Source organism: Pollachius pollachius (assembly GCF_949987615.1).
Source record: "Pollachius pollachius genome assembly, chromosome: 9".
In the NCBI taxonomy this organism is placed as follows: Eukaryota; Metazoa; Chordata; class Actinopteri; order Gadiformes; family Gadidae; genus Pollachius; species Pollachius pollachius.
Window position 1 is genome coordinate 5,589,365 of NC_136942.1, and position 11,859 is coordinate 5,601,223.

Genomic DNA, 11,859 nt, shown 5'->3' on the forward strand with positions numbered 1-11,859 from the left:
AAGCTACTGTACACGAAGAGAGAGCAATCTCGTTACGTTTAGCATTCAAGTAAAGGATTTGGGAGAACTCTGTAACCTTTCCTGCAAGTGGAGTAAAGATCCCTTCCTTTCCTCTTCTTTTTTCGGCCTGTGGAAAATGTACCCAACAATGTAATTCTGAAAAACAACTCTTTTGTTTTTTTTAAAATTAATATCACAGCAAAACAGCAAGTGTGTGAACAATGCCACAAGAAGAATGTTATCGTAATAAATTATATTTTGGGAATGTTGTGTGGTTCGCTAATACTCGTCGATATTCATACACAGGTCAATACAAATTAAGAGCGCATTCGATTTGTTTATGCCTAATCCCTTGTAATCTATGTCACAGGGTTACAATAAGTATTTTTCATCACATAATTCCATGCTTTTCACTGCTAAACCTACAGAACAAAATATAAGTTATTTAATGTGTTATTCATAGAGAACCCAGTACAAAGGTAGAATATCCTGTTCATTTTATAAACCCTGAACCTCAACATTCAACCAGTGTGTACATGAATACACTTGTGGCGTTTGAACGTGGCATAAACACAAGGGGTTTTGACTGAAACTAAAATAACCATAGAGCATATTGTGCATTGATGATATCACCTAGAAGGCAGTTGTAGCATTTTATGAATTTGGTTAAAGGACATGCTAAGAAAGTGGAAATAATTTAGCCAGGCCAGAATAAGCTCCTTTAACAATGTCCATTCACAGAAAGCAAAGTTATTTACATTGGCATTTCATATTCATTTTTGATATAGCTTTGAAAGCAGATAATGGATAGGATAATTTGTCATTCAACAGTTAAATTATGAATGAATTTTTAATAAAGAAACGCCATTCATTGTGGCTATTTGTATGAGGTCTTACTAAGTGGGCTTAGCAGATATTTCTTATATATATTGCAGAATCCCCCAACACGTTCTGATTGGCCAATCCTTGGGAAGGCTTTGACCGGGTCGAGATAGCTTTCACAACCGTTAGTCACCTGACTAACGGTTTGCAAACAGTCAACATTTGAGCAATGAAGTTTATGGAAACTGGGTCAAATGGGATTTTTATTGATGTTGCACGAGTTGTATCTGAATCAAAATAGTCAGCACAGCATTTGACAACACATCCAGCAACATGCCAATATCAATGAGGAAAGACTTCAGCTGTCACAAAAAGAGCTTTGTTGCTATGGTCTATTTCTCGAAAAAGGCATACGTGTCCAAACAGACATGAAAGTTGGGTGGATAGAGGGCTGCAAACAAAAGCTATCCTACAGTGAAACTTAACCAATAGTGATTGAATGAGAATACATGGTTATGTTTCCGTCAATACAATGGTGCCATTTTGTTTAAGGTAATTGTTTTCTGGGGGGGGGTATGGGGGGACATTTTCTAATAGACACATGTCTTCAGTCAAAATTCTAGAAAGTATATTTTTTACACTTAGTACAAAAAAAGACATCTCTACCCGTTAGTGCTTTGTTTTTTTCTTAAGATACTATAACATAAATAAACAATTTATTTTCAGTGTTCAAACAGACAGTTGCAGTGTGACTGGAAAGCTAACATACTCCTCCATGTTCCAGTTGCCAACAGAGGCCCCTTAGCAAAGAGAAATCTGCACTCATCTTTTGGCGTGCCTTACGGCAGCATACTTTGCAGAGTGTTGTTCTTCATCTCTCCACCACCAACCTCCAACAGCAGGCCCCGTCAGTCTCGGAGCCTCTACAATATTCACTTGTGTTCACCCTTAGTCGAAAAATAAGTCAAAAACTCGGAACAGTTTTCAATAATAATAAAAATAAAAACGACTTCAGGGCATGTCTCTTGGTTGCACCCCTCCAACAGTTGCAGTTCAATTTTTAACCACCACTCAGGTCGCTGTCCTTTTTTTCATAAAAAAAAAATCTATGCAAGACTCTTTCTCTCTCGCTCTCTCTCTCATAAAAGTTCAATTCTCAGAGTGCAAAGCACAGTCTCCGTCAAAGGTGTCACTCGCTTCCTGTAGTTCCAACTTCACCATGGATACGGCAGTATGCAAGCACACGCTCCTGTGTCAGTGAAGTTCAGGGGGGGGGAAAATCAACTACCGATAGTTAGCCGTCACTTTCCTAAAACGTCAAGATTCTGCTGTGCAAAACGATGCGAATGAAGAGCTGATAATAGTCCATTCATCTCAAAAAACTGCCGCCTTTTTAAACAGCGCCCGCTGGGCTCCTCCTCTTCCTGCTTGCCCCACGCCCTAACCCCCCCCCCCCCTTCCCCCCACCCTCCCCCCCACACCTCGTCTCCTCCCCCTGTCCAATTTAGTCCCTCGCTCCGGTCCACCGATCGCCCCTCCCCCCCTCGGCCGCTGCTCATTTGCAGGTAAACACCTCCGTCCGTTCGCTGCACGTGTTGCACTTGACGAAGCAGCACCACTGGAACTTGCAGTTGCACTGCCACACCTTCGTGTACTGGTGGGTGTTGTAGCCGCGCCCACAGCACATGAGGTCGCAGCCGTCCGTGTGCTGCGACGTGCGGTTGCACAGGCGGCCCTGCGTGCCCACGCTGCCGGTGGCGGCGTCCTCCTCGCAGTAGTTGGGCGAGCGCTCGATGTACACCAGGTCCGTCTCCATGGGCTTGTGGTAGCCCTGGACCTGCTTGACCTTGAGGTGCGTGGGCTGCCGCAGCCGGCCGGCCCGCATCACCTCCACGTGCACCGCCTCGTTGTACTTGTCCTTCAGCACGTAGCCGATCTCCCGGAACTTGGGCAGCGTGGTCCAGCAGGTCTTGGTGGTGCAGGAGCCCGACACGCCGTGGCACTTGCACTCCAGCTTCATCCTCTCTTCTAGGACCTGGGGGGGGGGGGTGGGCAGGAGGGGGTATGGGGCGGGGAGGAGCGGGACAAAAGACGAACTGGTTTAGAACTGGTGGGACGAGGGATTCAAGAGGGCTCCCTAAACAACAACGTGTGACTGTTTTTTCGCTGCAGAAGCTTGGCATTCCCATCGATTATATTCCGAAACTTATTTAACAATTATTTGCCAGGGCGAACTGAATAGTGGGGAATAGCCTGATAGGGTTATTCCCCACTATTCACGGAGCCTGGGTATATACTACACGTGAACACTCCAAAAATTAACAAGATGACACTTTTTGCCGGGATTTATTTGTAAAGAAACACTTGCAAAGCGGGACATTTTGCGATGAGAACAATATCCCGAGTTCGAGATGTCAATCATGGGATATTGCCCAATATCCCGAGATAGCGAACCAAATCAAATTGCGCCATCTTAGGAGGTTCACGTGTAGCATGTACTAATGACAGATATCACACACAGAATATAGCTCCTTCCATTTTGTACCTAAGCAACATACAGAAATGTTGGCGAAGACACATTACCCTTTCTGTTCACCATATGTTTCAGCCCACTGACATGTTTTTCTTTGTGAAACATATGCGTGAATTACTTCACTCTCCACACCTTTCTTTATCCTGTCAAAACTGTATAAGAGCTGCATCACACAGTTTCTCACCGGTTTGTTTTCTCTGCAACCGTACAGTATACATACTAGGGAGGACGTCTTGAGAGCGTGGCTGACATATTTATTTGAATTCAACATTGGTTTTATAAACAAATAACTCCTCCGTTTTAGGAGAATGTGATTGCAGAGTGCCGTTGTAACGTTGGCCACTGCAAGTGGAAACGGATCTGCAGATTATGACAGATGTTTTTTCAACAGCATGATAGAACTATGTTCCATCAATGAACTTTTTATATAAATTTGCGCAAATATTTGATTATTCTATTTTAACTATCACAGCGTTTGAGTATAATGGGATTTCTAAGAGGTGGACCAAAGGAAGTTTGTCCATTTCTCAAGGGAAAGGAGAGTCATAAATGTCAGCTTTATGTTGGGGAATAGTGGAAAATACATTTGCTGGTTAAAATCCTACCCTGTAATTCTCTCTACCTTCTCGGAAACCACATCAATTCAAGGGGAAAAGTAAATAGAGAATGGATGTAGCCATTGCACTTGATTTAAAAGCAGGCCAACGTGAGACGTGTTGCACATACACACTCCATTACATTTACTTAAAGACACATGTAATATCAATATAAAACAAGATACGGTATAACTATACGACTCTATATATGTTTCAATACATTTGTAACTAATGAGTTTGTCATGTTTGGCTCGGAAAATTAAGGCATACTGTTCATTTTTCTGTGAGGTTATCCCCAACATATGTCAAACTGGGAAGTGAGTCGGCCTAATCCTCCGGCATATGGGAAATATTGTGCGTTCTCCACAGCATTTAAAGTGTCAACACAGAGTCAATGCTCGCATCCAGGGACCTAATACTTAGAACAAGCCTCAAAAAACACAAACTGTCTCCTTCCCAGCGAGTGGGCCGTGGAACAGAGAGAAGTGGTGGTGAATGAGGTCGGATTAACACGTCCGAGATGATTCCCGAGTCCTTTAACCCAATTAGGAACCGTTGACTTGCTCGAAAAAAGGGTGAGTGCATGTTTGTCGTTAAAGAGGAGATGTACACTTTGGTCGGTTGGCGGGGCATTTTTCCCGGCGCTGCCCTTTTTTTTTCCTGGCACTCGACCTCGCCAGCGGGGCTCTACTCGTCGCTTCTGTCGGGACACTCTTGACAGAGTGTACACAACGTACAAAGTTAATTTGCAAAAGTTGAAAACTTTTTTTTACCAAACCATTTTGAAACAGAACCAAAAAAAACAAAAGCGGAGCAAAGAACACATAATCCCGAAGAAGGAAAAGCGCAAAACAACAACAGAGCCGAAGAGCTAGCTAATAAAGTCCCTCGCTATAAAAAGGAGGGCCTTGCCTCGGATGTTGATGCAGAAGGAGGATTTTGAAAAATGTATGGTGCAAAACCACAATGATGGCCACAGTAAGGTATTCGACATCCTGACGGATGCATGGAAACATTTACTTAAACCGTGTCCATCAAAGTCTCCAATCTTTTCCTCAACTAGACCAATATGTCCCGATTCCCCTCACAAAAAGATCACTTGTCAAAAGCCAGGCCACTTCCCCAGATGAAAGAGGATGGAATGATTTACTAGGTGTTCCTTTACGTTGACTGAACACAGGCACAGACACTCCTCTGAGTTCAATCCATGGTCCTTGTCGACGAAAACACTTTAAACCTTACTTGACTCAATGGCTTTTTGTTCGCTTTTCTTTTATCACAATATGAGAACATTTGCAAACAATATTGTCTGGCGAAATTCAAAACCGTGCCGCTGAGTCCCTTCTGTCTTGATGCACACACATAAGCTCTGAATTTCGCCCAATTATGAAAAACGAAGGCATCTGTGTGTCTGAAACCAGCGCATTTCATTGTTCTTTAAAACCATAGACGTGTCCTTTTTTATAAGTCAGAGAAAAAAGCTAAAAGAACCAAACCCATAAGTACTTTCCGATTTACCACTAAGCTCTTCACGTATGTTTTTGATCAAGCAGGATACCATTAACATTGAAAGAACCAATGACCTCTCTTCCTCACACAGATTTACCCAGTTAAGGGCCACATTTCATTAACCCAAACTACTACTTATCTCCCTTTGGTGGCACATTGCCCCCAAATGAACACAACTTCTACCAGCTAGCGGGCGAGCTACGGTTCCGCTTGAGTATTACCCACAGGACCTGGCCAGCACTGATCTGTGTCTGCATGGAGCAACCCATAGAAATGAATGAGCCAGGGAGTTGACATCGCATCCTGTGTCAGGAGGCTACAGTCTGTCCTGTTAACACTGCCATTATCAGCCTCCCTTCATCCGCTGAATGGCTCCAGTCAAATGGTAGTGATTTGTTTTGCTATGGCATAGAGAACTGCAATTATATCCCGGCGCTGTTGTTCCACCTCGTTATTCCGAGGCCTGACATTGGAGGCCCACGTCGGAGAGTGTGAAGCTGTGCTGGACGGACTCCATTTTGGATCCTGGCCAAGTTCTCTGGTGGTGGTTATTAATTACAGATATTTGTCTAAGGATATTCATAGCTTGGATTTTTTTGTTTTTTTAGACACGTTTCGTAGGCACTCTACACACTACAAATATTAATTAAGCATTGAAAATCAATATTATCAAAAGGGAGACTTTATGCCATGACACAGAAAAAAAAGAACAACTAAAGTCAATTCAAACCACCTGCTTAGTTTACTACTATTTACCAACTGTATCCAAAGTATTGAATAGAAAAAAGGCATAAATGAGCAGGTAGGGGTGAGGCAGCTGAAGGAGACTTATAGGGAGACACTGGGGATCGAACCAGTACCCTATGGCTGAGACTCAAACACCCTGAACACAAGACCATCCCGCACCCTTTACATGAACACAGCCTACCATTCACCCTATCTGGGAGGTAACAAAATAGGCTGCTAGCTGCCTCTAGGAACCCAGTGTTAGGTGCCTCTAGGGCCCAAGGTCTTCACTGCCTCAAGGGGCCCAGACATTAGCCGCCTCAAGAGGCCCAGTCACTAGCCTCCTCCAGGGGCCCAGTCACTAGCTTCCTCCAGGGGCCCAGACGTTAGCTTCCTTAAGAGACCTAGTCACTAGCTTCCTCCATGGTCCCAGACGTTAGCTTCCTTAAGAGACCCAGTCACTAGCTTCCTCAAGAGGTCCAGTCACTAGCTTCCTCAAGAGGCCCAGTCACTAGCTTCCTCAAGAGGCCCAGTCACTAGCTTCCTCAAGAGGCCCAGTCACTAGCTTCCTCAAGAGGCCCAGTCACTAGCTTCCTCAAGAGGCCCAGTCACTAGCTTCCTCAAGAGGCCCAGTCACTAGCTTCCTCAAGAGGCCCAGTCACTAGCTTCCTCAAGAGGCCCAGTCACTAGCTTCCTCAAGAGGCCCAGTCACTAGCTTCACCGCCTGTGACCCGACAGCCCAGCCAGGAGCAACCACCCTGGGATAGCCTCGCGAGCTGCCAGCGGGGAAACGCTCATAAAGCCACCGACACGACAGGGATGTGTTTACCTTTCTCCCCGCCTCGTTGTTGTGCAGGTTCATGAGCCGGCGCTGCGTCTTCTTGATCTCGCGGGCGTCCACGAAGCGGCGGGAGAACTCGATGCCGTACTTGATGTCGGCTGAGCAGCCGCCCCACTTCCAGCCCTCCTCCTGGTTGTAGTAGCCCTGCTTCTCCCGGTCGCAGCCGCACTGGCTCAGGTTGCCCTGGCTACAGGCCGCCGTGATGGCGTGGGCCACGCCCGCCGCCGTGATGGCGTAGGTGAACGCCGCTTCCCGACTGCCTGGTGAGAAAGGGGGGAGGTTTTGTTAGTGGTCAGACTCACGTTTTTTTCACCTTAAACGTGACATATTACACCACCAGATGTGATTGGCCGTTACAAGCCGTTTGGAAAATCTGCCTCTTCTGACATCATAGGAGGGCGTGTCCACCTAGATGTGTGCTGGACAGGTGAGCAACGTCTGCTACAGTCTACTGGGTAGGCTGGTAGACTGATCCATCAATCTAGGTGGACACGCCCTCTTGTGATGTCAGAAGAGGCCGATTTTAAAAACGGCTTGTAACGGCTAATCACACTCACACCTGGTGGTATAATATGTCCCCTTTAAGTGTCTTCAACGACAAATGTCCCATGTGATTTAGTTAGACGACAACGATGTGCAGCGTGGCATGGATAAATATTAAGCTTTTGTCTGAAGTAACAATTCCACATTTTTGAAATTTTTGGACAGAACCACGAAAAATGTTTCTTGCCAACGACCGACCAAGGCGGAAAGCTATTTCACATCTTCCTTATAAAGTGGCCATCCGATACTGAAATTGATCCTCCGATGGCATCAAGGCCAAAAACCCAAAGCACCACCCCATCATCATCATTATCATGCATTGCAGATAAGCCACAGCATATTTTCAACCCCATCCCCCCCCCCCCCCCCCCCCCCCCACTTCCTCCTTGCTCCACCTGACTTGGCAATGCCGTCTCCCCGGCTCTGACCACAAAGTCCTTGGGCTCTGGACTTTTTTTCTAGAGTGCAGTGCTGGGATTCCAGAGTGTGTGCTGGTCTAGGTGCTGTCCAAAGTGCTGAATTCATCTGGTGAGGGAGCACCTTGTGTGCACACTCAGAGGCCTACAATGAAACAGAATGGAGGTCTACAGGTCTCGCTGGCTTGGCGGGCAGCACTCTGCTTCACTGAGGAACAGGGGGTGCGAGTTAGTTTGAGGGAGTCTGAATACTTGGAAAAGTTGTGTGTGTGTGTGTGTGGCTAAAGGTGACACAAGCTTTTACATACCTGTTAAAGCATCTCTTTGTTGTACACCGGTGACAAGTAATGCCATACATGCCAACGATGAAGACAAAGTGTATCTAAGCATTTCCGGAAAACAAATGCTTTCTGATCATTGCTATTAATTACAGCCCGAGTCGTTACCCGTACATGTGAAACCTTTGAGGCTCTTCAGAGAAATAAAGTGATTGAGGATTAAGTGACCTTAAAAAAAAAAAAAGAGCCAAAGAGACTTTCCTCCATGGCTGTCCTCATACACAGGGAGTACATCTAAAAAGGGCCAGTTTCTGGTCTAAAAGGGACTCTGGGCACTTACAAATCTGTTGTCTCCTCAACCGGCAGTAATGTCAGAGCACAAAATACAGAGCGCCATGCCAACCGAGTTTTGAAGGGCCTTTTACGTCATAAAGGGGACACTGTGTAGGCCCCTGGATGTGCGTTGTGTAATGTACTTAGCCGGTCACAGCAGTCGTACACGGTCGGACCTCGGGAAGCATCATGCGCTGTACTGCACTGCTAATCTTGGTGATTTCCCGTGATTTGACATTGGCTCGGGGAAAAAAAAAGGGAATCCCTTTTGTTTTTTTTGCTTTTCCACAGGCGACATCGGTTTGACTCCCAATCTCATGAAAGTGAAATGATTCAAAGCTTTTTTTGTATGGCATACAGAAATGGACGGGGTTGTGTAAGAGATTCAATATCAAGCCATACCAAAGGTACGACAACAAGACAGGATTAAATCCACAAAGTTAACATACAGAGAAATTGTTGAGACATTTGCCAGCAAATTAGAAGTGACCCCATGGAAATCGTAGCGAAACAAAAGACCTAGCACAGGCTGGAGGGATATATACAACGTCAACAGATCTCTCATATCCAACACAATATTATAACATTAGCGGTTAGCTTCCTTTCGGACGTTGATCCGGATTGACGAGGATCCAACGCTGATTACTTTCTTTGACCACGCTGCTATTTTCGTTTTCCATAGTGTCCGACCAGAGTAGCCATTGTTAGCCTGCTAGAGCGTCATTGCGCCGTGCCCGATGGGGCCTTATGTTCCAGGCGTTGGGTTTTGCCTGAAAGGGGACTGACTCAGCCACCACTTGCTCCGCTGGTCAGCTACAGGGGCTGAGGGCCCCGTCTGCCTGTGGTCTGCACCCCCGTTTTTAAACACACATAAACACACAGGGTTGTCAGTACACATAAACACAAGCTGCACACACACACACGGATCCGCACAGCTGGTAGAAGCCGCACACTCAAACACACACACATCCACACTCGGAGCCGGGGTCATGCACTGTTATGAAAACACAAAAACATTTATGCCCCTGCTTCCACCCGTATCTACACACACACACACACACACACACAACCACCCACACACACACACACACACACACAGTCGTGCGCACACATACACACGTGTGCACCCAGATACACATAGACACATGCATGCAAACGCAAACACACAGAAACAAACACGTAAAGGCCCAACCAAAATTCTGTAGCAAAACCCAATTGCATGCCATGCACATGCACATATACAACCCATTGAAACACACACACACACACACACACACACACACACACACACACACACACACACAAACACAATCTCACACATGCACACAGAGAACCATGACAAACTGGATTTCCCTGTAATGGTAAAAGTTTCCAGAAGAAGGGTGGTTCTCTGTGTCTCCCATGCATGCCTAAAATTGATGATGATTATGGGCCTTGTATTGGTTGTCACCCCGACAAGCCGGAAGGGACCCAGACGTACCACACATTGACATGAGTATTCGGTCATTCGCTTGTTCGCTGTCGTGCAAATCAAAATGGTGGTTCAGGCGTGATAATAAAAAGACACATAATCGATTTACAATTGCAACAGAATGCATCGCACATTTCCCAGATATAGTTAATCACAACAAAATGTTCTTGTGCTTTGACCACTGGCATGTCAATCAGCTGTTGTTGTGGAGGCACGCAAATAAAAATCGGACATCTCTTGCGACCCATGGATGCACGGTAGATACTGACGTGCGTTCATGTGCTTTAGTGACAGCACATGATCTGTCACTAGTGTGCATGCAAGCCAGCATCCTACTCACAGTGCCATGCTGTTGTTCTCACACCAGGATGCAAGACAAAATGAAAGACAGAGAGTGAGAGACAGAGATACAGAGGCCGCTAGCTGCCTCTAAGGGCCCAGCCCTTAACAGCCTCTAGGGGCCCAGACGTTAGCTGACTGTAGAGGTCCAAACATAAGCTGCCTTAAGGGCCCAAGTCACTAGCTTCCTCTAGGGGCCCAGACGGTAGCTTCCTTAAGAGGTCCAGTCACTAGCTTCCTCCAGGGGCCCGGCCTGTGTCCCGACAGCCCAGCCAGGAGCAACCACCCTTGGATAGCCGCGCGAGCTGCCAGTGGAAAATTGGAGTGACCAGAAAAACCTCAATGAACTTGGAGGAGTCCAGAGGAGAATAATAGGAGGCCGAATATTAAACCAGATGTCTAATGGAGTTCAGTGGCAAGTGTCAGCCACGCAGTCCAAGACCAGAGTTAGAGGGGTCGCAGAATGGACAAGCAGACGAGCAGAAGAACACAAAGAGGATCTCGTCTAGACATTTTGTGCATTTGAACTCATGTTTTAATGAATCCTTATTTCCTTTTTACTGCAGTATCAGGTGACATTGAGTGTACTGAGAGCAGCCAAAGTTATACATTTCATAATGAAGATGATGATGACGATGATGACGATGATCAAGAAGGGGTGTGGCAAGGGGGGGGGGGGGGGGGAGGCCATTGCTCATTCTCAATTCCCTCACATTAGCCCCACCACACCAGGTAAGCCAGAGCCCACCATGGTGCGATGCCCACCATGTTATGTTCTGTCGGAGCACTTCCTCAGACGAGACGGGCAAGCCAAGCAGGCAACAACAAAAAAAAAATAGGAATCCTGGATGCGGCCGCCCGCCACTTAAACAGCAATCTGTGTTTCAGAGCAGTTAAGGCAGGCACACCACTAAAACAAATTTCACATGGCATAGCGCAGGGGTGATTTACAACCTCAGAGAGCCCAGGGAGAGATCTGGTAGCGTAGGATCCAGCCGCCGTAGTAGTAACACTCACATTGACCTTGCCTCTCTGTCGTCAACAGCGGCATCCACTATGGCTGGCAAACCATGTTTGTAACAAAAACAGGAGGGAGGAGAGGATGGTTAGAGGAGGGGAGAAGACAGGAGGGGAGAGGAGAGAAGAGGAGAGGAGGAGAGGAGAGGAGGGAAAAGGGGAGGAGATGAGAGGAGAAGAGAGGAGAGGAGAGGAGAGGAAAGGGGAGGAGAGGAGAGGAGAGGAGGGGAGGGGAGGGGAGGAGAGGAGAGGAGAGAGGAGAGGAGGGAAAAGGGGAGGAAGAGGAGAGGAGAAGAGAGGAGAGGTGAGGAGAGGAGAGGAGAGGAAAGGGGAGGAGAGGAGAGGAGGGGAGGGGAGGGGAGGAGAGGAGAGGAGAGAAGAGGAGAGGAGAGCAGAGGAGAGGATGGTGGGAGAGGAGAGAAGAGGAGAGGAGAG

At 46.7% G+C, this 11,859-nt stretch overlaps 1 protein-coding gene across 1 annotated transcript in view; it reads right to left on the reverse strand.

The window, feature by feature from the left end:
* Positions 1-2,377: 2,377 nt before the first annotated feature.
* The window catches only part of wnt7bb (wingless-type MMTV integration site family, member 7Bb), a gene marked incomplete at its 3' end in the record, with an annotated part of 26,772 nt that continues 17,290 nt past the window's right edge, over positions 2,378-11,859 (reverse strand). Inside the window, exons 3-4 of the mRNA XM_079742778.1 lie at positions 7,016-7,287; positions 2,378-2,857 (exon numbers count right to left, since the gene is read on the reverse strand). Of these exons, the coding sequence (XP_079598904.1) occupies positions 2,378-2,857; positions 7,016-7,287 (752 nt within the window). The remainder of the gene's footprint in view (positions 2,858-7,015; positions 7,288-11,859) is intronic.